The 27,821-nt window shown below is 43.2% G+C and overlaps 1 protein-coding gene across 1 annotated transcript in view; it reads right to left on the bottom strand.

The window, feature by feature from the left end:
- IQGAP2 (IQ motif containing GTPase activating protein 2) overlaps positions 1–27,821 on the bottom strand; it is a 283,554-nt gene that overhangs the window by 233,848 nt on the left and 21,885 nt on the right. The window contains exon 2 of the mRNA XM_061189375.1: positions 1,709–1,808. Within this exon, the coding sequence (XP_061045358.1) occupies positions 1,709–1,808 (100 nt within the window). The remainder of the gene's footprint in view (positions 1–1,708; positions 1,809–27,821) is intronic.

Here is a 27,821-nt window from a genome sequence, read left to right as displayed (position 1 = left end):
CCAAGGTCACAGAGCTCAGAATTGGTGGACCTAAGGCCAGGAAATTCAGTCTACTAACTCCCACTCACACCCCTTCCCCTCTGTGTGACACTGATCCTCACTTGTAGAACCCAGGAGGCAAAAACTTAGAACGCAAAGTGCGTGTCAGGAGGAAGTTTCCACTAACTCTCTTTAAACTTTTTCATTGAAAGCATGTTTATTTTGATTTTTCTTTAATAAACTTATTTATTTATTTTTGGCTGCACTGGGTCTTCGTTGCTGCGCGTGGGCTTTCTCTAGTTGCAGAGAACGGGGCTACTCTTCGTTGCGGTGCGCAGGCTTCTCATTGCGGTGGTTTCTCTTGTGGAGCACGGGGTCTAGGTGCGCGGGCTCAATAGTTGTGGCATGTGGGCTCAGTAGTTGTGGCTCGTGGGCTCTAGAGCGCAGGCTCAGTAGTTGTGGTGCACGGGCTTAGTTGCTCCACGACATGTGGGATCTTCCCGGACCAGGGCTCGAACCCATGTCTCCTGCATTGGCAGGTGGATTCCCAACCACTGCGCCACCAGGGAAGTCCAGCATGTTTATTTTGAATGCCTGTGAATCCCTCTCCCTATCTAACTTTAGCCACTATTTAGCTAAAAGCATGTTTTTAATAATCTTAGACTGACAGTGAGTCTTCAGTGACTTGCAACCTGTCAACTTCCAGACACATTAAATAACCTTAAAAACTGAGCCTTTAGAGCTTAGAGCTACAAGGCTCTGTTAAAACATTAAACAACCTTGGAAAACCCCCTTTTAAGCAATTTTGAGGCCAAATTAGTGCATGTGTCACTGAATGTTCTTCTACAAAACAGTGATTAGAAACCTCATTCTTCTAGCTCTGTAGGTAGCTATTAATCAGTGATCAGAGATAATTAACACCAATGACCATTAACTCAATGTTTATTTTCTACAGAGATGAGACAGCTGGAACATATCTGTCCATGAAACAATACTGTTGCTTGATCACAGCACAAAGCATTAAATCAGAATCTAACCCATGGCATATGGGCACTGCAGTATGCACCCAGCAAAGGACAAAGTTCTGATTCCCCTGATACCGAGGCCTAAGTGCAAATACTTTATCTTCACTTTCTCCTTGGAGAACCCAATATTGACTTGTAATCTAAAAAGTCTAAAAGAGTCAGTGTGATTTTAGAGACAACATGTCCTAAGTGGTCACACACCCATGGGTTAAAAAGGAGATTGCTGTCATAAACCTACTCTCCAGCTTAGTGAACGATGGACTTCAGTCTGAAATGCTATATTTCTACTGGGTATATAGGAATATATAATTATACATTAATTAATAATAGTAGTAATAATTATAATCATTGGGGTAGAGTTGGGGAAAAGACATGAGGAAGCTCTGGAGCAAAAGGAAGTTGATTTAAGTCTCTGCTGCTTCCCCCCATCCGTGCCAGAGAGATGAGAAATTCTGAAATAATCTGCAATTTGCCTAGAGATTTCCTAGGAGGCTCTGAGGAAGAAAAAGGAACAGTTGCCTCCCTAGTGCCTTGACCGTGGCTGTGGTAGCAACTTTTTCTCAGTTCTGCCATTTACAAAACACAGGTGGTTCTTCTCCCATTACCTTACTATCAAAAAGGCTGCAAATGAGTTATTAAAATTACAGTACCCCAAAGCTCATCTCCAAGAGAAGGTGCACAAATAGACTAAGTTTGAATCTTACCTTTTGGCTTCCTCCAGGTGGCACAAATATTCATACGCGATATTCTGCCGCCTCCTCTCATCCATCTCCTCTGCCGAGAGTCTTTCATCATCCACAATAGCTAGAAATAGAGGATAACATCACATGACTTGTTAAGGGCAGTGTTCATCAAATAATGAGACAACCAACTAGGAAAAACGTATATGCAGCTCAACACTGAATAATGAGAGATGGGGGTATTGAAACATCAAGTGCAGAAAGAGATTTGCTGTTGGATTTTACAATATTATATTATTTCTAGCAGAAAATGCAATACTGAAGTATAAGTTGACATTAAATAATAGAAGGAGAATAGCAATCAGATTTCACAGACATGATGCCACAGGATTTAGATAGCCTCAAGTCAATTAGAGGACCGTCTACCAGCAACAACTTTGCTCAACAAGCTTGTAGAATTGGTCCAATGGCTCAGCTTGGACCATCCTAGAAATTCCGGGGTTGAACAAAGAATCTACAAGGACCTGTGCTTTAACACTCCTAGAGGGAATTAAGGTTTCTCATCCAACCCAAATCCTACTTTACAGATGACAAAGTCACTAAAATTCCTCCCTCATTTATCTCTTGGTCTTTACAAGGCTAACTTTCCCTGGTCAACAGGTATCCAAAAGAAAAAAGCCATGGAGACAGCCAGTGAGCAGAGTCTCCAAGCCCACACCCTTTATTCCAACACAAGCCTAGTTTATAAACTGCATGCTTCAGCCTTGCTTTTCTGTAGAGAGCACAGCTTCCCCGTTTCCTGCCTGCACTTCCTCTGCCTGTGGGCTCGACAGTACCCCACAGTCGCCAACAGTCACATCAGCCAACTCTTAGCTGCCTATTTACACGACAACACTCCTCTCTCGTGAAAAGGACCCCTTTTTCCTGTTCAGTCCTGAACTTTCATTCTGATGGTTGTAAAATGAATGTGGTTTCTCGTTTGTTAGATTACTCATCTAACGAAGACAATGTGTGCAGGCAGCAAGGCTGTGGTCATGAGGGGCAGGACCGTCCGTGTCTGCTCTTTTGTTCCCCAGCCTCCAGCTCCAGTCAGCCGTTCCATAAATGGGACCCCTGGTCCCAAGCAGAGGAGAAAAGGATGTGAAGGTCACCCGTCCATCCCTAGGAAAGGCCAACCCCATGCCCTACTGATGAGGAATCTGAAATATCAATCTGGCAGACAAAAGGAAGTAAGATCACATTTTGAACTCTTACTGGGCAAGTACAGTGCTCGACACTTATGATCAAAAAATAATACCAAACCCTCAAGAACTCAAAAGAAAGGGGAGATTAAATTTACGTCAATATAAAAAATGACAGAATACTGTAAGCATGGAAATATGTACTAGATGCTTATTTATTGAGCACTTACTTTCCTTCAAGGGTTAGGCAGCGTTTTCTATGCAGTGTTTCATTCAAGTCTCACAACTCTCTGAGGCAGGTGCATAATCTATCCCACCTACCCTCTGAGCAAACAGGCTGAGAGGCCATTTGCCCAAGTGAAGAGCAGAAACATTAGAGCTAGAAGTATTTGGATGGGATGGAAAAAGCAAGTACAGAACTCTGGGAACTGTCTTTGTTTATGGGTGAGGAAGAAAAAGAACCAGCAGGAAAGGCTGGAAGAGCGCTCGGACAGGCTGGTATACAACAAAAGCAGGGCCAAAGGAGCAGGAGTTTCCACACGGATCACTATCCTTTTCCCTATTCCCGCCCCGTCCGACGACTCCCAAGTTTCCTTGCGGCTCCATTCCTTAAAACGGGGAGACCTCAGCCCAGCCCACACCAATAACACCAAGAGGGCTCAACAAATATTTGTATTTGTCAAAAGCATCTTTTTTTTTTTTTAACAAATTGAATCTGATTTAACTTTAGAAGAGAGCTTTCAGATTGAGGAAAAGTACTGAAGCTCTCGAACAACCCTCCTCTGCACCTCCATTCGGAGACCCCAGGCCTTTGACATCTCTCCCCTGGACTCTTGCAACAGCCCTCAAACAGCCCCCCAGTCGCCACCCCTCCTCTTCCCATTCTCCTCACTGTCACCAGAAGCATCTTTCTAACATACAGTCCTACTGATGCTATTCTTCGTCTCCAAACCTTCGATGGATCCCCACCTCTTACAGAACAAAGTTCAGGAAGAGAACACGTTCTCTCTCCTCCCCTACCTGAAGCCTACAGTTCAGCCACCCTTCCTGGCAGCACCACGTTCCAGGCCCAAACCACTCCCTTTTAAGTTTCTGTTCTGCTCTCCACCATCTCTCTGTCTAGAAAGCCACTGTCCCGCCTCTGTGTGACACCTCTGTATCTTCTTGAGCAAACTTCTGTGGATCTCGAAGTCAGAATCCATCCCCAGTCCTCAGCGCCTTGGTCCACATTTCTATTATATCACTCACCATGGAAGCCCCCACTGTAACTGGGTCACATCTCCCTCTCCAGACTGGGGAGTCTTTAGAGGAAACAACTCTTTTGCTTCATCTTTTATGTGGTTCCTTGCATGGAGAGGGCACTCAAATATTTGCTCAACAATTATCTTCCAGTGACTCTTTAGTAAGTGAGCTAACTATCATCCCGCCATGAATATACTTTGAAATTATGATCTTCTCATCCTGGGTTTTCTTAGAAGATTCCTGGCATGCCCGCATAGCATCAGCTAATCCTCCATCTCCATTGTTCCTAACAGTTAATCCCCAGGACCCCCCATGACTACCAGCTTCTCATTTTAATTTCAGTCTAAAGACTGCCTCCCATTTCTGACAGGATATTTTCATTTTATGGTACCTCCAGCATGTTAAAGCTTGAAAGCAATAGAAAACTCTTAGTTGGAATCCACCTGGTCATTTTGCCCTCCTCAGAGGTAAAGGTGGGGTCACTCTCACTGCCACCTTCCTTCTTGGCTGCTGCTTCCTTCCAGCCTCAACCAGCCCACCCAGAAGGAGGCGGAAGCACCAGCAGCGCTGGCCCCCAGGCCTCTGCCCCCCAACTGCCTCCACAAGCCATGCAGGATCCTACCAGCCCAGAGCTGCTGGGGACTCTCAAACTCTGACATCACCCTGTCCAAAGAGAAGATCTGACTTAACGTTTGAATTAAAACACACTCTCGGGCTTCCCTGGTGGCGCAGTGGTTGAGAATCTGCCTGCCAATGCAGGCAACACGGGTTCGAGCCCTGGTCTGGGAAGATCCCACATGCCGCAGAGCAACCGGGCCCGTGAGCCAAAACTACTGAGCCTGCGCGTCTGGAGCCTGTGCTCCGCAACAAGAGAGGCCACGATAGTGAGAGGCCCGCGCACCGCGATGAAGAGTGGCCCCCGCTCGCCGCAACAAGAGAAAGCCCTCGCACAGAAACGAAGACCCAACACAGCCAAAAATAAATAAATAAATAAATTTATTAAAAAAATAAAATAAAATAAAATAAAATAAAACACACTCTCCCCACAAAGCTTTAAATCGCCACTGCAACGTTTTGGCCATAGCTGATGGAATTCTGTCTTTTTTTAAATAAATTTAATTAATTAATTAATTTATTTTTGGCTGCATTGGTTGCACGCAGGCTTTCTCTAGTTGTGGCGAGTGGGGGCTACTCTTCATTGCAGTGCGCGGGCTTCTCATTGCGGTGGCCTCTCTTGTTGCGGAGCATGGGCTCTAGGCACGCAGGCTTCAGTAGTTGTGGCATGCGGGCTCAGTAGTTGTGGCTCGCGGGCTTAGTTGCTCCGTAGCATGTGGGATCTTCCCGGACCAGAGCTTGAATCCGTGTCCCCTGCATTAGCAGGCAGATTCTTAACCACTGTGCCACCAGGGAAGCCCCTCTACCTATCTTTAAGGCTCAACTCAAGGGCCACTTCCTTCCCAAAGTCTCCCCTGACTATTCCTGTTCACACTGTCCTCTCTCCTGGTACTGAAACCGGACAGGACCCTGTGGGAGCCTCCCAGGTACAAATCCTTTCCGGGTCCCCTGTTTCTTGTTTGCAGGAAAAAAATTTTAGCCTCCTAGACCCTTCCCTGAGTACCAAAGGACAGACTCAAACAATTACTAATCAGGGAAGGGAAGGAATGCATAAACAAAGAAGGAGCAGTCAAGAAACTCTAGTGCAGCGATGGGCAGGGTCCCGGTTCCTCCTCAAGGAATATATATAACAATTATCTTTGAGTTCACTGAGCCTGCGCTCTAGAGCCTGCGAGCCACAACTACTGAGCCCGCATGCCACAGCTACTGAAGCCTGCACGCCTAGAGCCCGTGCTCCACAACAAGAGAGGCCACCGTGATGAGAAGCCCATGCACCGCAACGAAGAGCAGCCCCCGCTTGCTGCAACTAGAGAAAGCCCACACGCAGCAACAGAGACCCAATGCAGCCAGAAACAATAAATAAATAAAATAAAATAAAATAATAATATAAATAAATTAAAAACATATATATATCTTTGAGCTCTTCTACAGGAACTAAGGCTCCCACCCAGGTGGAGGATGGTAACTTCAGGCTGAGCACAAGATTCCTAGAGCACCGCCCTGTTACCTCACCACCAGAAGAAAGAAGAAGAAAGCCACACACTCTGCAGCCCTCACCCCAAATTCTGCCTATAAGAACTTCTCCCCGAAAACCATCAGAGAGTTTGGGGGTTGTGAGCACGAGCCACCTGTTCTCCTTGCTTGGTCCTGCAATAAACCTTTCTCTGCTCCAAACTCCCACGTTTCAGTTTGTTTGGCCTCACTGTGCGTGGGTCACACAAACTTGCCTTTGGTACCAGTACCTCCTATACTGCTTCGTTTAACAGTAAACTCCTAGAAGACATATCTGTGTCCTCACGGCGTGCAGCACACTTCCCTGCACAGGCTGCATGCTCCATTCAAATATCTGATGAACAAATAATCTTTTATCAGGAAAGAGTAATAAATGGGCTTTAAAGTATCTACGTGGGGTAGTTTTATTTGCCTGTTTACACTGAATAAAGGACGTGGTCATTGATGGAGCAAATACAGCGCCATTCTACAGACTTTACTCGACTCAGATTCAATTCACAGATTCTATGAGCCAGGAATGAGTCAAAGCACCAGGGACGGGGCAGTGAACAAAAACAAAAAATGTTTGCCCTCATGGGGCTTCTTTTTACACATCCCTTCCTTCCCTCCTGACCCGATCCACTGGACCACATACCTGGCTACTGCCCTTGCGACCACACACACTTCAGCCTCACCTTCCTTCCTTCATAACCTACTGTCAAAGCGTAAGCCAAAGTTACGAGTGTGAGAATGTCTTAACCATGACAAAAGCAGATCCCTCTGGGCCACAGAGGTTGCCTGCAAATATTTCTGCATTACTCAATATTTACTAAGTAGCAACTTCTGACGACACTGCCATTTAAAAAGCCATCACGGAGCTGATAAAAAAAATACACTTAAGCATGACTTTATCGCGTATGCAGCACTTTTCCATGTTATTGTGTGGTTTTCATCATCTCCCTGAAAGATAGGAACTAACTCTTTCTTACAATTGAGGAGAAGGGGGTCATGCAAGGGGAAGGGACCGCCTACAGTTACTGCTGGGTCAATGGCAGAGCCAGGGCTGGAACTGAGGTCCGTCAGCACCTCAGCCCCTGCTCTTTGCCCAGTGCCATGCTGCTGCTGAATCTGAACGAGCTGCGGAAGGCTCTTGTCACTGCCAAGCCCAAGGGAAGATCACTGAAGTGCCTTCAGAGTTGCTTTTATTTTAAAGCAAATTGATTAACTGAGACTTCCTCTAAAGTTCATCTTTACTTGCTGCCTTGAACCCTAAGAAACACGAGGACGTTCGTTGTGAAGAACAACTTCCTGAAGTATTAGCAACTCACAAAACACTTTCTGTTATGTTAGCCGACATTGGCTAAAAGATGGTAAAGCAATCACATTCTTTGGAAATTGCATTATAGGGTTTATTCAGAGGTTTAAGGAACAGAATGAGTCTGTAGAAAAGGTTTTGAAATAGAACTATAAGGTTAGAGACAGAAGGAACCTAAGGAGATCATTTTTCAAAGGACACCCACAAAATCCACTGGGAAAATAGCCCAAGACCTACCTTATTCATGAAGGAGTTGGCGTGGTCACTTGTTCACTTCAGCTACTCTACTCGCTCCCTTCACACAAGGACACCAAGGCCACCATCTCCTTTGTATTAAAATTTATTCATTTGTTCAACAAATATTACAGTGGCTGCTTTGTGCCAGTCTGTTCTAGGGACTGGACACAAGTGACAAGTATGACACACTAAGTCCCTCACGAAGTTTTTATTAGAGTTAAACAACTAAAACACTGGCATAATTACAGGATGCTTAGATAAGTAGGGATATACTGGAGGGAAGGTTGGCAAGAATCACAAAACCAGGGTTGGGAATCTCCATTTTATAAAATGGTATTATTTAAGAAAAAGCAGGTTAAGAATATAATATGAATCATCAATTCATAGAAACATGCCATAGTTTAGCATTTTATGGACACGTTGTTGTTTTGTGTAACTCAAAATTTCTGTAAGGAACCCTGAATATCCTCAGGTATGTCATTCAATTCAAACATGTACTGAACCATCTTGTAAGAGTTCAGACTGCCTTTACACCTAAATGGGTATCTCCTCCCTCTCAGAACTTATGGTTACCAGAGATGTATACCCCAAGGAAGAGAACTGATTCCGAAACCCTAAAACTGGGGCAGGTTACAGGGGTAGGATACAAAAAATGAGAGAACCCCAAGTCCAAGATTTCCAGTAAGCTGATACTCACTAAACTGACTCGTGATATATTCTGGCTTCCTACCAGCTTCCTGAAGCATTTCGCAGCTACTTAATCTTAAGCCTTAAAGGACCACATGATCAAACTTCCCTAAACTGAATTTTCTTTTGAAAAGTAGGCAAACCTGGGGCTGAAGTCCTTAGCAACCCGAAACATATTCCCAGGCACCCTAAAGAATATGAAACAACAATAGAGATTGTCATTCCACCTGTTAAAGACATTGAAGGTTTCATCAAGCCATGGAAATTATAAGACACTGAGTGTATGGGCTCACAGCTCATCCATCTCCACATCCCTACCAAGTGCCAGGTAAATGGTAGGTGCCCAGTAAAGTCTGCTGATTGGCGTGCTCAGCTTTGCGCTTGACAGGCAGAGATGCTATGTCCTTCCTAAATTTAGTCCAACTAATTCCAAGCCCTGATGGTAATACAGCCATACTGTCCAGATCCCAAGGGAAGGAGAACTGAATTTGAAGCCTGCCCTCTACACCTTTCCTGGAACTTCTCCCCCATCATACATTTCTAAGAACTCTCCAGAGTTAAAAATCAACACACAACTTCAGAGGATATTCAGGTTACATACGGCACTAAGGGACTGTGGCCACCTCCTCTAAAGCCCTAAATCTTCAAGTTCAGCATTAGAAGGAGAATTTCCTAGGTGGGGAAAGAAGGGTAACCAACAAACTACGCAGCTTCCTTACAAGCATTAGGGTCTCTGATTGGCTACCAATGTCCTTTTTCCAGTGAGGTTATTAAGCCCCAGAAGAGTTAGATAGCTTTTTTGTCATAATTGCTCAGAAAAACAAGAAACGTTTCAGGCTTTATGAAAAGTTTATCCCTTTCTGCAAACATGATTTAAATGTACATAGCTTTAAGATCCACATATGAAAAAGAGTTCTTTGATCCCACTTTGATACAAAAGGTCCCAAACTTTTCCCCCCAAGAATGTGATCATACTTGAGTGCCTAAGATGCCACCTGTTTCTAACAAGGCTGGATCTCAAAACCCAGGACACCTATTCAGAACAGGACCTCACTTCTACATCTCACACATGGGGGTAAAATTAATTTTGGGCCGCTGTGCAAATGTGAACAAGAATGTCTTTTTTTTTAATAATCTGGAAACTCAAAGCAGACCATGAAGATGTTAAGGCCCATATACAAAGGTGGGCCAACCTGAAGTCTGGGATGGGAGGGAGGGGTCTGGCTGGAACTTTGCTCAATTTGGGAGAAGAATTAAAAGCAATGATTCTCAGATTTGGGATTCTGTAGTCAATTATAATTGCAAAAAAACATTTTGGGGACAAAAACCATCTCTTTTGCTACCAAGTAGGCACAGGGAAAATTCCATTTGCTCACTGCCTGCTCCTACACACTTTGTCATCCCCACAGAGATCTCAGTAAGGAAGAATGGAGTGTCAAGTTTTCCAAGGCCAAAAGTCTTAAAAGACTTTTTAACCCCAACAGTTAAAATTACAGAAGGAATTATAAAAATCTTTAGTCTGGATGAGCTTCTACTATTTTTAAAGGAAGGCAAAGAAATTCAACTCATCTCACTTGGATATGAACTTTTTGTGCTTAAGATGCTCAGTGCAAAACTGCTCCAAATTATTTACGACCAGTCCTAAAATGATTCTCCCTGTTTTCTATAGATAATGAATATTTTAAGGACATAGATGTTTACCTAAACTTTAATACTTCATGGGAATGATGCTATTTTACAACTGTTAAACAGACTTAGCAGGTTATGTAGTGACAGTTCCTGGGCTGTTCTCAAGAAGTAGCAAGTCACTGGTAATACCCTGTCCCTGTCCCCTCAAACTACTCCAAATAACCCAGAATATCAGAGGGTATTGCCACAATGCTAGGAGTCTTAGAAGACAATAGAACAGGGCAGCTTGGCCTAATTTTTCCTTGACTATTAGGAGAAAAGAAATAATAAATCACAAATAGTTCAAAGCTAAGTGCAAGAAAACAAAACAGCCTCTTGGTTGTGAGTCTTCTCTGCGTTTCAGACGCCTATGTTGTCTTTCTCTCATTCATGTGAGCACTTTGTGATACGTGCATAAAAAGTAGCAGACAGAAAGGATTAACACATAATGATCGTTTACTACGTGCCAGATACTTCACATATATTATCGCTTATCCCCCTTTAAGATAGGAATTTGAATCTCCCCTTTTCTGGTGGGAAAAAGGCTCAGAGAGGTTCGGTCATTAGGTTTAGGTAATTCTAAGATCTTAAGGACAATTCAGTGGCAGAACTGGGATCTGAAAGAACTCTGATTCCAAAGTTCATATCTTTCTACTCTCCCCAGGTCCTGCTGCCTCCCTGCATGTAAATGTTTGATGACTGGCCCAGTGGCCATTAGGCTCTTCTGAGGGTGTTATTAATGGTATTACTGATATCTCATTAATCAGCAGATAGATTTATGTGACTTTATTTTTCCTACTGGAAACCACATCAATTAGTGGTATTATCTTGAGAAAGTATAGACAGTAAAATTACAGGCTTATTTCTTAGAGAGGCAGAAACCTCAAATGTAGTCCAACGAAGGAAAAAATATTAAGATAATATTCAGTACTGCCAAGTTAGACTGTATCAGGAATGCAAGAGTTGAAACAAGATCAAAACAAAAAACTAAATGATGCTACTTACATGATACATCACATCATACGCAAAGTCATATGGTCAATAAATGCTGAGAACACATTTGAGAAAATTTACCATGTTTTATCTGAGGCACCCTCCCCCATTCTACTTCTCTTTTCCCCCCAAAGGTGAATTTCTGCCTAAACTGACAAAGATACCTGATTTTTAAAAAAGGGAAGGGGTCACTGAGACGAAAGAGCAGTGGTTTTGGGTGCCTATAACACTGTCACACTCAGTTATGAAAGAGTTAACTAGGCACTTCCCTGGTGGTCCAGTGGTTAAGAATCTGCCTTCCAATACAGGGCACACAGGTTCGATCCCTGGTTGGGGAACTAAGGTCCCACATGCTGTGGGGCAACTAAGCCTGCACTCGAGAGCCTACACGTCACAACTAGAGAGCCCGTGAGCTGCAACTACTGAACCCATGCACTCCGGAGCCTGTGCACCACAACTACTAAGCCTGCACGCCACAACTAGAGAGAAAGAGAGAAGTCCGCGCGCCGCAACTAAGACCCAATGCAGCCAAATAAATAAATATTAAAAAAAAGAGTTAACTAGACACTCAGTTTCCTCATCTGAAAAATGGGAATAATGCCACCTACCCTCATGAAGCTGTTGTATTATTTTTAAAAAATATTTTAAAATCATATATATTTCTAATTATTTAATAAATTCTAATATAATCAATTATTAAATTAGTTATAAGATATAAAACTTATAAACATGTATAGTAAAGACAACAGATAATCAGCTAGTTTTTCCAAGGATAATTGATTATACTCAATTTTTCCCTCACTCAGCAGCTTTAGCAGCTATCTCCCATATAATTTGCAAACTGAATGTATTTGAAGCTATATAAATTTTAAAAAGCACCACAATTTTAATTCCACACATATATATTTTATATATATATGTGTGTGTATATTGCTATAATAATTATATAAGATTATATCATATGCACTCTAATCAAGGGGAAAAAAACCTAAAAGGAAATGCTAAAATGTTAAAGCACTTGTTTCCAAAAGGAGAGCTCTGGAGTTTTTTCCTTAACTTTGATTCTTACACATTTTCCAAATATCTATACCAGGGGTCCCCAACTCCTGGGCTGTGGACCAGTACCGGTCCGCGGCCTGTTAGGAACCAGGCCACACAGCAGGAGGTGAGCAGCCGGCAAGCAAGCGACGCTTCATCTGCCGCTCCCCATCGCTCCCCGTCGCTCGCATTACCGCCTGAACCATCCCCCACCCCCCTACCCCCCATCCGTGGAAAAACTGTCTTCCGTGAAACTGGTCCCTGGTGCCAAAAAGGTTGGGGATCGCTGCTCTATACCACTGATGTGTACTACTGTAATTATATCAGAAATAAGAAAGGATTAAATTTGTTTTTATGTTCAGTTACAGAAAGATGTTTAAAATATGATGAGGAATAAGCCTTAATGCCAGTTTCATTGAGAAAGATACCTTTCATGCAACTAACTGACCCATTTGAACTTCTAGAAAAGAATCACAGGCATTAAAATTTATGATGAATATTTGGTCAGCTTTATTGTGTAAAACACACACACAGACACACAGACACACACAGAAGTTCAAAGACAGTGGAGAGGAAGATGATTAATGGCACCACACTCTGTTGGAAGGTGTGCTAAGCTCACGAGAGAGAAGAGGTAGGGATAGAGCTAAGTGAAAGGGAATGAACAGAAGAGGACCTAAGCTGGAGAACAAAGAGAAGGCTGCGGCAGACCTATGTGACATGAAACCTTACAAGTCTGAACTAGAAGAAAAACATGGGTATGCTTTACAAGAGCACAATTTGGCAACAGAACGAACAGGATGAAGAAGAGCCTGGTACGGGGGAAGAAAAAGGAAGCCAACAGAGAGCAGCCAACTCATTTTGTGACTTCAGATGGTGGACGTGGAAACTGCACATGGCTCTGCACCAGAAAGGCAACCCCTGGGCCGATTTCCATAAAGACAAGTTTGTGTAATTAACAAGGAAACAACATGGAGGCATCCCACTATTGTAGGGGTATATGAGGAGCTGACTTTAAACGTGTATTTAGAAGAGGACTTCAATAAAACAGACTCAAAGGCTAGGATGTAGAACAGAAGGGTACTATAAATGCAAGCATATGCTGTTTGTTAGTGAGTGTGAATGAACACATGATTCAGGACAGTCAAATTTTTTTTTTTTTTAATAAATTTATTTATTTATTTATTTATTTATTTTTGGCTGCGTTGGGTCTTTGTTGCTGTGCGCGGGCTTTCTCTAGTTGCGGCGAGCGGGGGCTACTCTTTCGTTGCGGCGTGCAGTCTTCTCATTGTGGTGGCTTCTCTTGTTGCAGAGCACAGGCTCTAGGCGCACGGGCTTCAGTAGTTGTGGCACGTGGGCTCAGTAGTTGCGGCACGTGGGCTCTAGAGCACAGGCTCAGTAGTTGTGGTGCATGGGCTTAGTTGCTCCGTGGCATGTGGGATCTTCCCGGACCAGGACTCAAACCCGTGTCCCCTGCATTGGCAGGCGGATTCTTAACCACTGAGCCACCAGGGAAGCCCAGGACAGTCAATTTTTAAAGCATGCCAAAAATTCAGCTCTCCGATGGATCATACTATGCAAATGGAGGTATGTTTGCAATATAGTCATGGCTACAGAATTCATTTCAATTTGACTTTGGACTAAAGCAGTTTAGGCTAGTTTTAATGAGCAAGAAGCGTCTCTGGCTTTTAAATAGAGTGTGAAAATCAGCGTCAGCTCACACATTTAGGGTTTGTGGGATACTGGATTTGTGATAAATCATAAAATGCTGCAGATGACACCAACATCAAAGAGCAGGACTTCAACCAGCTTTTGGCCTCATAGAATTCATCTACATTTATAAAGTGCTACCACGGGGCTTCCCTGGTGGTGCAGTGGTTGAGAATCTGCCTGCCAATGCAGGGGACATGGGTTCGAGCCCTGGTCTGGGAAGATCCTACATGCCGCGGAGCAGCTGGGCCCGTGAGCCACAACTACTGAGCCTGCGCGTCTGGAGCCTGTGCTCCGCAACAGGAGAGGCCGCGATAGTGAGAGGCCCGCGAACCGTGATGAAGAGTGGCCTCCGCCTGCCGCAGCTAGAGAAAGCCCTCACACAGAAACGAAGACCCAACACAGCCAAAAATAAATAAATAAATAATTTAAAACTAAAAAAAAAAAGTGCTACCACATCAATTAGATCATATGACTGCCACGGCCCCATCAGATAGATGGACAAGTATTATTACCTCCACTTGACCAAGGCTAAAATGGGGTAAGTGTTTTGCTCAAGGTCCCAGAGCTCATAGATTACAGAGCTGGTTTGTATTTAAAACCAACTCTTGGCTTCTGTTTAGTTTTTACTGAACTTTTGGGGGTACCCTATTATATTAGAGCAAACATATTTTTATTCTTCTAGGTCAACAATACAGGGAGCAGGAGGAACTGGAATGGCCGATGCGGGAAGGGAGCTGAGTTGGCAAGAGTGGGTGAAGCGAACGTCGATTTTGCAGGCTGAAGAGAATGTATACAAACTGTGAGTTTGTAAACTCCTTGGAAAGTGGATAAAGTACCCTGGGAACGGCTCTCTTGTGGGAAAGAATTTACCCCACTTGGGCAACAAAGCTGAAAACATTTTGGTTTTGGCTAGTTGTGTGCTTTTTGTTCTAACACACAGAACTACTGCTCATAGAAAGTACAGGGTCCCAAATTTAGAAAAATGGATGCATTTACAAACACAGTGAAAAACACCAAAGTTTTTAGAAATTAGAATTCTTTAGTCCAAAGCTCAAAAAACTTTATATAGAAGCCAGGACAGCAACCACCTTAAACATAATTCATGCTCTTCTGCTTCGGACTCAGATGAGTAACTCATCTCCCCTGGCATTTCCTTTCTGCCTGGGGACTGGACCATGGTACTATATGTAAATCCCCTTGCACCACTGGTCCGATGTAGATGAGAGGAGAAAGCCAAATTGGGTATCGGCACTAGTTCCTCAGAAGACCTGAATACAATTTCAGAATTAAGCCATTGTTTCTACTCCAGAGAGGAGAGCCCTGCTAGCATTTGTGCAGCAGACACACCCACGTTTATGAAGCCAAGTGAGGATGGAAACTTATTCATACAATTGATCTGTTAGGTGCAAAATGCTGGCACACAATTATGGAGGTGCAGAGTCCTAAAATGCCTTCCAAGTGGCTTGTAATTAAAACCAATAAATACAACAACAACAGAATGTGTTTCTTTTGGTAAGTAGCAAAGTCTCTAACTAGCAGTTAAATAGTCACAGCGCACGTCAAGGGGGGAGGGAAGAGATGGGATGAGGCGGGAGAAAGGATTCTGTGCCCTTAACAGTTTACGATCTAACAGAAAACATTTAACATTGGAGAAAATTTTAGAAAACCTTTGGAAAAAGGGCCAACTAATGACAGGACAAAGAACAGAAAAGTCAAGGGGAAGAGAAGAGAGTATTCAATGATAGGATTACTCAGAGCCAGTTTTCTAGATTGAGTTTGAAGTCAGGTTTTGAGGGAGGGGAGAGAAAGTTGGGTGGGAAACACAACTAGAGAAGACAAGAAGCATGAAGAAGTTGCATGTGCACTTTCAAGATGCACCTTCGTGCTCTGTCTCCTGTCCCATTCCTCAGCCCTCCAAGTCTCCACTCCTCCCCTCCCCACCCTTCCAAGTCTCTGAACTTCTTGAGAGGAACCAGGATGTTGTATAGCTGTTTCTGAGCCGTGTAGTTGAAAGGAGTACAGGTGGTGTGATGACAGTGGGAAGATAAGATGATAGCTCATCACTAAGGAGCTGGGCAGAGTTTGATTCTATTAATAAAAGCTCTTTCAACAAAGTTAACCTGGCACATCTACCTGATAACACACATAATCTCCTATGTAGTTCCATATATAGTGCATTTGGCATCAGTTGTTAAATCAGGGACATAAATTACTGTACTTACTATTAATTTAAATACTCAAACCAAGTTCCTTATTTTACCATTCATCAGTATTCAGAGTCAACAAGGATTTGTTTTTTCTTGGAACATGTGCAAAGTTGCATCCATGGGAAGCGGGGATGGAGATTCAAGAAACAGCCCTAGGTGTAGAAAAGGGAACCCTCCTACACTGTTGGTGGGAATGTAAGTTGGTGCAGCCACTGTGGGAAACAATATGGAGGTTCCTCAGAAAACTAAAAATAGAATTACCATATGATCCAGCAATCCCACTCCTGGGCATATATCCAGACAAAACTATAATTCAAAAAGATACATGCACCCCTATGTTCACAGCAGCACTATTCACAATAGGCAAGTCATGATAACAGCCTAAATGTCCACTGACAGATGAATGGATGAAGAAGATGTGGTACATATATACAATGGAATACTACTCGGCCATAAAAAAGAATGAAATAATGCCATTTGCAGCCACATGGATGCAACTAGAGATCATCATACTAAGTGAAGTAAGTCAGAGGAAGACAAATACCATATGCTGTCACTTATATGTGGAATCTAAAATATTTCACAAATGAACCTATCTGTGAAACAGAAACAGAATCACAGACATAGAGAACAGACTGGTGGCTGCCAAGGGGGAGGGAGTTGGGGGAGGGATGGAGTGGGAGGTAGGGGTTAGCAGATGTAAGCTATTATATATAGAATGGATACACAACAAGATCCTTCTGTATAGCACAGGGAGCTATATTCAATATCCTGTGATACACCATAATGGAAAAGAATATTAAAGAAAAGAATGTGTGTATATATATATATATATATATATATGTATAACTGAATCACTCTGCTGTACAGCAGTAATTAACACAACATTGTAAATCAACTATACTTCAATTAAAAAAAAAAAGAAAGAAAGAAACAGCCCTAGATCTGCTCTTCAAAATCCTTGCTGCCCCATGCCCTCTCCTAGGGCTCCATCCACTGCCATCCTGATGCCTCCACGTGTCAGAGCCTTAAGCAGCACACCACATGGTTGTTTGCCCTCCGAGGTGGGCTCCTTTGGAATGGTCTTGGGCAGCTCCAGACCCTCCCCTAACCCAGTCTTCCCTCCCTCTTGATATCACATTGGGAAGAAAAAGAGGCATCTGAAAGGGGAGCGGGGGTGGGGGGTGGTGGTGGATGAAGGGCAGAGAGAAGAGGTCCAGAAAGAAAAGAAAGAAGCCTGAGAGTCACAGCACATAGAAGCCTTGCTACACAAATGACTTGGGAGAGGGACAAGCAGAGGGTCTGGGAGAAGCAGCTGGTGAGGCTTTGGCTTCTAAACACCCACATTTCCATGGCCACCAGAGTACTTCCACGGCACAGTTTTTCCCGGCACTAGTATTACTGTGTTTAACCCACAGCGATCCTGTGACACTGGTATTATTCCGATTTTACAGATGTGGAAATGGAAACTTGGGACAGCTAAATCATGTGTCGCAGATCACAGCTGACAGGTGGAGAGCACAGCTTTGCAGGAGAGGCAGGCCTGCCCTTCTGAGCCCTCTCTTGACCTCCACACAAACCTAGGCTTCCCACACTGCATATTTAATGAGCTCTTCTGTAGAAAAATAACCCTAAATGCAGAAGAGAGTAAACACACAGAAAGAATTGGGGGTGAAGAGAAGTATGTAGGGGCACAGCTCAAAGCCCAATAAGCATGAATTGCCTAATTTCAGATTCACTCTTAAAAAGAATCATCCATGTTGCATTCTACTCCACATCTGATCTGTGGTTCAGTATTAAAATATAAGGAGTCCCCGCCTCCAAACTTAGTAAAACTGGCATTCCAGGCAGATGTGCCATGAGTACCCTGTGGGCGCCGGGTGTCACAGCGCGAAGGGCTCAGGCAGCAGGACAGCCTCCCGGGACAGCTCCCCGCGTCGATGCCAGCTCAGCTCACGCTTGGCTGCACGTGTGCAGGTGGCTTTGAGAACCAGCTGGGAGTTGTCATTCCCAGGAAGCATCTCGTCCAAGGCCCTCCACCCGCTATTCTCGCAGCGCTGGAGTCTGGCTAAGCCCCGTATCACCACCCCTCGCTGTAATCCACCATGACCTGACCCCCTTAACGCATCGGTGCGCACAGCACCCACTGTCATTGTGCTCACGAAGTAGGGAAGCACGTCAAGGGGAAAAAATGTTGGGCAAAGAGAAACCAGAACGTTCTCATTCCATCTTGTTTCCCACATCTCGTTTTCATCTGGATGCTCCAAGTCTGTTCTACATTCAAGCTGTATAGTGCTCTTGGAAGGTAGGTTTACGCCAATTTACTATATAAAACTGAGCAAACCTGTTCTGTACACGCTCCAGCATGTAAACCCCAAAGTTCTTTGGTTCTTAATAAGTACTTGGCATGAGCCGAGGTATCTAGAGTAGAGGTAGATAGAGTAGGTACCAAAATCATAGAGACGAGAAGTGGAACGGTGATTGTCGGGGCTGCAGAGAGGGGAGAAAGCAGAGCTAGTGTTGAATGGGGACAGTGTTTCAGCTTCCCATTCAGTTTGGGAAGCTGAAAAAGGTCTGGAGATGGGTGGTGGCAATGGCTGCACAGCAATATGAATGTGCTTAATAACAGAACTGTACACTTAAAAATGGTTAAAATGGGGACTTCCCTGGTGGCGCAGTGGTTAAGAGTCTGCCTGCCAACGCAGGGGACGTGGGTTCGAGCCCTGGTCTGGGAAGATCTCACATGCCGTGGAGCATAAGCCCGTGCGCCACAACTACTGAGCCTGCGCTCTAGAGCCCACGAGCCACAACTACTGAAGACCGCGTGCCAAGAGCCCGTGCTCTGCAACAAGAGAAGCCACCGCAATAAGAAGCCCGCGCACCACAGCGAAGACCCAACGCAGCCATAAATAAATAAATTAATTTTTAAAAAATGGTTAAAATGGTAGATTTATGTTATGTATGTATATTTTATCACATTTGAAAACAAATGCTTACACAGCACTTTCTATATACCAGGCACTGTTCTCACTTCTTTGCAAATGTTAACTCATTTAATATCCACAGCCCTATGAGGTGGGTTCTGTTATTATTATTGTCATCATCATTATCCTTGCCCAGGGTCCACAGCTGGCAAGCAGCAGAGCTGAGACACACAGGCTGGCATTCCAGCTCCCTCACCTCACCCTTAAGCAGTGCTCGGCTGCTTCTCAGCAAGACAGACAGCTGGGCTCGGGGGACTCACCCATCAATTCACACAGGCACAGAACAGCAGACCCTATTGGTCACAGACTGTTGGGAGAGTCCTAAAGACACGGGACCCCTTAGGCCTCACAGTGATGAATTCAGAAATATCTAGAGGGCTCACCAGAAACCGATCTTGAATCGAATTGAGCCTCTTCAACCAGTTTCATAGAACCAAAGCATTTCAAATTAGAAAAGGTATAATTTTCAAGACAAGAACTACTGCTAAACTATAGCAGAGAAGAGATGTTTTCTTTCTTGTATTTCTTGTATTTATACTTTCTTTTATTTCTAGAAAGTACACAGAACTGATGACCTATGAAAGAACCCACTTCCAGGAGGTCATACAGATGAAGGTTCAAGGTCTGGGAGAAACCACCTTGAGCAAGTCACTTAATCCTCTCTGGGTTTTACTTCCTTATCTGCCCAATAGGAGTACTTTAAAATCTATCTTCTTAACAGTATTAATGGCTTAAGATTAGCTTAATTTATAGAAAAACACTTTCAAAAATTTAAAATGCTCTTGTCCTAATTCCATCCACTTAGACGTTGTTTAAAAAAAAAAAATAAAGATCTAAATAAAGTACTTAATAAGGTCAATAACAATCACATCCAGGTCTCAAACACTGCTCCTAGAGTTCCCACCAGTTTTTTTTTTTTTTTTTTTTGGCTGTGTTGTGTCTTCATTGCTGCACGCGGGCTTTCTCTAGTTGCGGCGAGCGGAGGCTACTCTTCTTTGCGGTGCGTGGACTTCTCGTTGTAGTGGCTTCTCTCGTTATGGAGCACAGGCTCTAGGTGCGCGGGCTTCAGTTAGCTGTGGCACGCAGGCTCAGTAGTTGTGGCTCGTGGGCTCTAGAGCACAGGCTCAGTAGTTGTGGCGCACAGGCTTAGTTGCTCCGTGGCATGTGGGATCTTCCCGGACCAGGGCTCGAACCCATGTCCCCTGCATTGGCAGGCGGATTCTTAACCACTGTGTCACCAGGGAAGTCCCCCCACCAGTTCTTCACACATTGTTACTCATCCATCCAAAGGTAATGAAGGATGAGACATTCACAATGTACGCAGTATTTCACCTCTGCTCAAGGGAAATGCCTTTCCCTTACTGTCAGCATTCTGCACACCTCTCCCAACAACACAGTGGGACAAGAGTAAAGCAGACCAGAGAGCTGAGGACGTCATGTCAAACGTGAACCCCTCTAGCCTAGGGCTACAGCTTCTCTACCTTCCTTCTCAGTATATTTAATTTTGTGTATAGTTTTTAAGAACAAGGGCATTCTATTACATGAACTTGGTATACTTATCTGAATCAGGAAATTTAATATTGATACACTATTATCCAATCCCCAGTCTATATTCAAGTCTCACCACCTGTCCCAATAATGTCCTTTACAGCTTTCTCTTTGTCCCATGCGTTTTGCTGCCATGTCTCTCTAGCCTCCTTTAATCAGGAACTGTTATCAGCCCTTGTCTTTGTTGATCTCATGTTTGGGGGGATTACAGACCATTAATTCTGTAGAATGTCCACCAGTTTAGATTCATCTGATGTTTCCTCATGATTCAATTCAGGTTATGCACCTTTTGCACTTAAACACACAGCAAAACAAGTTGTAGGCTTTTCACAGCCTCAAATCAGGAGGCATGTGATGTTGGTTTGTCTCAGTATGGGTGATGTTACCTTCAATCACTTGGTGAAGATGATGTATGCCAGGTTTCTCCACTAAACACTTACTGTTTTTTCCTTTGTAATAAGTAAGTGATTTGGGGGGAGACACTTTGTGACTATGTATTGATAAATATCCTTTCCTCATAAAACTTTCTCCACCAATGTTAGCATCTGTTGAGGATTTTCTAACTCCATTATTCCTGCTATCAATATTTTGAGGTCGTCTACTGTAAGAGAGAGCCTCCTTTCTCATTTGTTTATATCTGTTTGTGAATTTTATATTCAATCCCACACCTACATTTGATAAACTGACATATAAGTGAAAAAAACATCAAAGTGACCGGAAAAAAATTTTTTTTAACATGTCAAGAAAGGATTAAAATTTTATACAAGCATCTTGTAAAACGAGAGTTTGCCCAGTCAAAGTGCTAAACCTCCAGCCATCAAGTCTACAGCTGATCACCTGCTCTATGACAAAGCCCTGGGTGTATTTCAGATATGGAATACTGTGTCCTGCAGTGATTTACCAGGCTTTGTGCTAGTGGCCTGACATGTAGTTACTGATCTTCTCAACAACTCTGCTAGACAGATGACCTAATTTACATGGAAGGAAAACAAGGCTCAGAGAGCTGGGGACTTGCCCAAGGCCCTGGGGCCAGGCAAGCCAGATTCAGGTGTGTGGTTCTAGAACCCATGCTCTTCCACATACGGTTCTGTCCCCTCGTATATATACAATAGGACAAAGCTGAACTTTACAGTTCATTTACCACAGAAACCTTTGCTTCCAGTCATATAACTATTATACTGAAATGAGGTTCTATAACGAGCAGATGATTTAAAACTCTGGAAATTATTAACTTGTGTATGTTTTCTCACTATAAATGGTGACACTCTCATTGTACAGCCCCTTCCAGAAAAAAAGTTCAACCAGGACACGGTTTATTTAATCTTCCATTGTATGCCTCTTTAGATTCAAGTAGCGTGAATTTGGTCTTTATTCCTGTAACCATATTGTTAGATGATTTTAAGTTTAGGAGAAAGAAGAAAGAGGGGCTACAATTGAGTAGTGACTTGGGTAGGGAGATGTTTACACACAACGTTAAAACTCTTCATCTTAAGTGAAGGTAGCATGAGTGGCCAGATGTGTTCTCAGACTTGCCCTGCGATGCAAAAATTGCACCACTCGGTCCATTTACTTTGTGTGAGAAGGGATTCACATTCCTTCCCCTCCCCATTACACACACACAGCATGCACACAGTTCACTTACTCACTACTAGAGCTATTCAGGGGGTTAAGTCAATCCATAGGTCTGTATTATGACAAAGACTATAAATGTTATAACCCAGTTTTACTGTTATACCATTTTCATTCAAGGAAGTGAGGTCAGACTGTTGGATGTTAAGAAAGACTTCTTCTAATAAATCATACCACAGGTTTTTATTTTCACCGGAAGGGTGGGATGAAGACAATTAACAACAGCCCCTAGAGAAAATTTGAGAAACAGAGTAGATATATCATCAAGGAAAGCCTTATAGTCCAATCCCTTTTATAGCTCCCTTAATCTTCTCCACTGGCTTTAGACGACTTTGTGTTCATGGCTCAACTGGAGGGGCTCAGATCACACAGATAAGAATTCAACAACCTCATCTGTGAGTAATGCAGGCTTTGGGGCCCAGGTTTTTGCCAGTTCCTTCCCTTCCTCCCCTGGCCATTCCCTAGCCAATGGGTAGCGTTTTTCTACTCACTATTTCATGGGTAGAACCGCTCTTCTGGATTCCTGGCGTTAACGCAGGGAGAGCCGGGTGCCATTTCCCTACTCCTCCTAGGCCTGAACTTCACGCCACGTGTACCATCCTGAGGCAACTCCTACTGAACACTCAGGCTCTGAATGCCCTCTGTCTTTCTGGCACACAAGGGATTCTCATTCTTGCTTTCTTTTAGTGAGGTGCAAGAGGGATGCAACAGTTCCGTTGCATCTGTCTGAAACAGTTCGGTCCACAAAGTTAACCAGAAGGTAGGGAAGCAACAAGTATTAACCACACTTTGCAAGTGAAGACACAGAGGCACAAAAGGTGGTGACTGAAGGGCAAAGGGTACCTGGTTAGTTAACAACTGAACCAGTAGAAACCAACCCAAACATGCATCTGAGACCCACCGGGTCCCAAGTACTGACTTTGTAAGAAGTGGCATTCTTAGAGTGGTACCTTCTCTTCCCAGCATGCTCCCTTTCCCACCAGGTTTTTAATCCCTTCTTCCTCCTTTGGGTCTTTTCCTCATATTCCATGACTTGGACACAGCCCTGTCAAAAGTAGGTACTTCAGGGAATTAATTTCTGTATTCTTTCCAGGAAAAAACAAGTTTACTGAAATGTGCCAGACAAGACCTACAGAAGAATGATTACACAAAGGGAGGAAGAAATCAATGAAAGTTCCAGACTGTGAAGATGATGATGACGATGATGATGATGATGATGATGATCACAGTGATAAAAACATACTAACCACGACTGAGCTCATATAATTGTGCTAGACATTCTCCTAAGCCCTTCACAGAATTTAATCCTCACAAGAGCTGTGAGAGGTAGGTACTACCATTTCCACTCATCAGTGAGAAAACCAAGGCACAGAGTGGTCATTTGTGGAACTTGGATTGGCACCAATGAGTCTGGCTCGAGGACCCAGCTCTTAACCATTAGGCTGTGTCGTCTCAAAGACAGCTCTGGTTTAAGGCAATAAGGCGGGGCTTGCCCTTGAGCCTGGTCATCCTAGTCAGCCTCGAGGTCCTCTGCAGGTCAAGGAAATGAATACGGAGTCAGGACACACCGAGATGAGACTCAGGTAACATGATTACGTTCTGGTATTTGTGAGTCAAGGGATCACACACAGAATCAATACTCTGTCCTTCAAAACAACCACCTGAGAAGCTCTATGTTCATTCCAACTTGGCTGTCATTACTGAGCACATTTTTAGATGCCTCTTTAGGAATGTCCTTCACCTCAACTACATATTTCTTTGAAATACCCTGAAACTTGGTCCTCAAAGATGTTTGCAAACAACTGGTAGTCAACTTGAGCCAAGCTACAGAAATAAGGTGGCAAATTGAAGGTTTTATTGCTTCCATTAATTATGTTTCCTTCCTGAGTGAGAAAATGACTCTGATGGCAATTCCAAGGGAAAGTAATGAGAAACTATGAACTAAAGATGTCATTTATTTAAATGTGTAAGAGTTAGATTTTTAACCTCATAACGCCATAGTTTTATCTAACAGACATTTTTCCCCTCAGGCTTCTCCTCAATTTGAGGATGACAATGAGAATCTCCTAGTCACTGTAGGCAAACAGTAAAACATTGAGTTTAAGAATCAGGCTTTGGGCTTCCCTGGTGGCGCAGTGGTTGAGAATCTGCCTGCCAATGCAGGGGACACGGGTTCGAGCCCTGGTCTGGGAAGATCCCACATGCCACGGAGCAACTGGGCCCGTGAGCCACAACTACTGAGCCTGCGCGTCTGGAGCCTGTGCTCCGCAACAAGAGAGGCCGCGATAATGAGAGGCCCGCGCACCGCGATGAAGAGTGGCCCCCACTTGCCGCAACTGGAGAGAGCCCTCGCACAGAAACGAAGACCCAACACAGCCATAAATAAATAAATAATTAATTAATTAAAAGCTGGAAGAAATTTAAAAAAAGAATCAGGCTTTGACATAAAGTAGACTGGATTCTGATCATCACTAATCTCTAAGCTCCAACTTCCTCATTTGCAAAGTGGGATGTTATCTAATTAGTCAGGCTACAGGAAGGAAGACATGGTACTCAAACAGGTAGCTGAAAAGAGTTTAATAAAACATTATTTGCAAAGGCACGAACAAGTTACAGGAAACTAGCAAGGATTGCAGGGTACCTGGGATCTAGCAACAGCAGAGAGCCATCACCGCCCCTGTGTATGAAGGGGCTAAAGGAGGGAGCAATTGTAGCAAGAAATTAGCTGCAACAACAGAGTAGGAGAGGGCCACCCAACAGGAACTGTGGCTTTCAGCAGAGGAACCCAGCACCACCTCTAATCCACAGCCTAGGGAAGGAGAGGGCGCAAAGCAAATAAACACCCTTATTTATCTCCCCAAAGCCAGAGGGCAAGGGAGCCTACATGGCTGCCATAATAGTCTGCTTCCCAGGGTACTGAGCATGATGGATCAACACCCAGCCCAGTGTCCCTCACAAAGCTGTTGTGAGCCAATCCTCTCCTAATCACTTCTTTGATGTCTCTATCAGTGGTAAATGCCGTAAGGGCAGGAAGGATCCACGTAATTCACCGCCAGGCCAGAGCACAGCTCAGTCACTGGCACAGGGTAAGTCACTCTTACTAGCTCTCATTATGATACTATTTGAAATAACACCATTGTTGAGGTATGACTGGGTTGCTGTACAACACAGGAAATAAGTAGAGGGCTTATCCCTTTAAAACACGGACCTGGCTCTCCATCCTTGTTCTATTAGCTTGAGAGGTGTGTGATGCTCCAAAAACACCCATCTCAGAATACTGGCTCAGATATAGATCGGTTTAAATCCCATTAAAGCCATAAATCTTTTCTAACGCTACTGAATTTCCCCAATTTGATTATATGAATATAGTTAATTCCATTTGGTAGATAACAGAAGCTTAAATGTTTCAACCCAACATGAGTATGTCTACTCTTAATTTCTACTAAAACCATTATACAAAGGTCACTTGGAATCACTACACATTTCAGGAACTGTGCAGTAACCATGGAGACTTCTCAGTCAAGAGAAAAGAAACAAAGCAAAACAAATCAACAACAAAAAGACTGGTTTTCTCAAACCTCTCTAGTAACTACAGTGCATGCTAAGCAGACTAGCGCCCACTTGTGCAAATACCACACCTGCTGTAGCTGTTCCGATAATAAAACATCAATACAAGGAAGGTAAGATGTAATAACAGGCCCAGGAAGAAAGCAATTCCCTCTGCCAACTTACAGATGTTTACCAAATTAACTTTCATATAGCTTAAAAGTTAAAACCTCACATAGCAACCCCTAAGAATACAGGAATATTTCTTTAAAAATTTAAACATCATAGAATTATAGAGAGTAACAAGTGAGTTCTCCTTCCTACTAACACCCAACTAAGTCCTACTCTCATCCCCATTAGAAACCCCCATTAACAGTTTGGTGCAATTCCTATAAGATTGTTTCCTAAATTTTTACATATATATATGTTATATTAAAATATCAATGGATCACTGAATACGTGTTTTTCTGTAAATAATTTTCACTAAATAGATGGACATATTCCCATGTCAGTCCATAGAGAGCTACCTTGTCCTTTTTAAAAGCTGCACAGTATTCCTAATATAAATAGTTTTTAGTTTATTTAAGCCACTCCCCAATTGCCAGGTACTTAGGTTAATTTCAATTTTTCTACTCACTTCACTTATTTTCATTAATTCTTCACAATATACACAGTTCATCTTTTTTTCCCCATTTACAATGAACCCATTTTTTTATACAGATTTGCTGACTCCTACTGAAGTCAATTTTCTATTAAATCAGTGTCATGGTGTAGTGCTGGCTAAATAGTTTATGTGGTTTTTAATTGGCTATACATTCTGATTTCTTCAAATAAGAGGTAGGGTCTGTGTTCCATCCCCTTGAATCTGGGCAGGCTCGCAACGGCTTTGACCAGTAGAGGCAGGCAGAAGTGATGCTGTCCGACTTCCAACTCTGGGTTATACATGTCCACGCAGTTTCCTCTCCATCTCATGGAACCCTCCCTCTTGGAAGCCAGCCACGATGCTGGGAGCAGCTCAAGCCACTCCCAGGAGAGTCTACCTGTAGGTGCTGAGTCCAGCCTTGGAGTCATCCCAGCCCAGGTACCATAGATGTGAAGGAAAACACTTCCAGACGGTTCTGGCCCCCAGAATGTTGAGACTTTCACTGAAGCTCATTGATTGGTCTAGTAAATGGAGCTGAGACAAGACATCCCCACTGTTCCCTGTCTGAATTCCCAGCTCAGAGAATCTGTAAGTATAATAAGATGGTGGTGGTTTTACTCTACAAAGTTTTGGGGTGATTTTTTATTGAGCACTATATAAATATGTCAGTGTACGTAGGTCTGCCTGCCTAACTCAGGTGGGTGACCCTTCTCTCATCCCAAATCTTATTATTCTGTTACTGCTTGCTATAAAGACAAGTGCAAAGACATTGAGGTCTGGACTAGGACCTTGAATTACTCTTTAAATCACTGTAACTCTCCTGTCCTCACATATAAATTAGAGAAAGTTACTCTCTCTTCCTAGGGCGATGCTGTGAAAGAACTAAAAAATGTGTTAAAAACGCTATACAATTAAAATTGTGTGTGGGGGGGAGGGAGGGAGGGAGGGAGGGAGACAGAGAATGAGAGAGAGAGAGAGAGACTGTTCATTCAACTGGAGCAAAGATATTCAGATGCAAATCCCCAGTAAACTTGGGGTTTAAGATTTAGTCAGGATCTCTGGACTTCCGGAGAGCATAAGAACTCATTTAATTCAATTCTCCTACAAAGACTTTCATAGACTGGCATTCTTCTAGTTTTAAAAAGTTATGAATAGCACAAATTTACTTTAACACCCTTCAGCAGAAATGTTAACTGATTTTAATGTCACATCAAATAACATAATTTTTATTTTAACAAATAAAAAATAAACACAGATACAGAAGGGGAATAAAAAGTAGAAAGAAAAAATGCCTAAATGCTCTCACAATGGTTCTATTTGGTAATGAGATTAAAGATTACTTTGCCTTTTTCTTTTTACGTTTCAGGTATTTTTTGCTAGGATAATTTATTACTTCTATA

Source organism: Eubalaena glacialis, chromosome 4 (genome assembly GCF_028564815.1).
Source record: "Eubalaena glacialis isolate mEubGla1 chromosome 4, mEubGla1.1.hap2.+ XY, whole genome shotgun sequence".
NCBI lineage: Eukaryota > Metazoa > Chordata > Mammalia > Artiodactyla > Balaenidae > Eubalaena > Eubalaena glacialis.
This window is presented reverse-complemented; position numbering and strand designations above follow the sequence as displayed.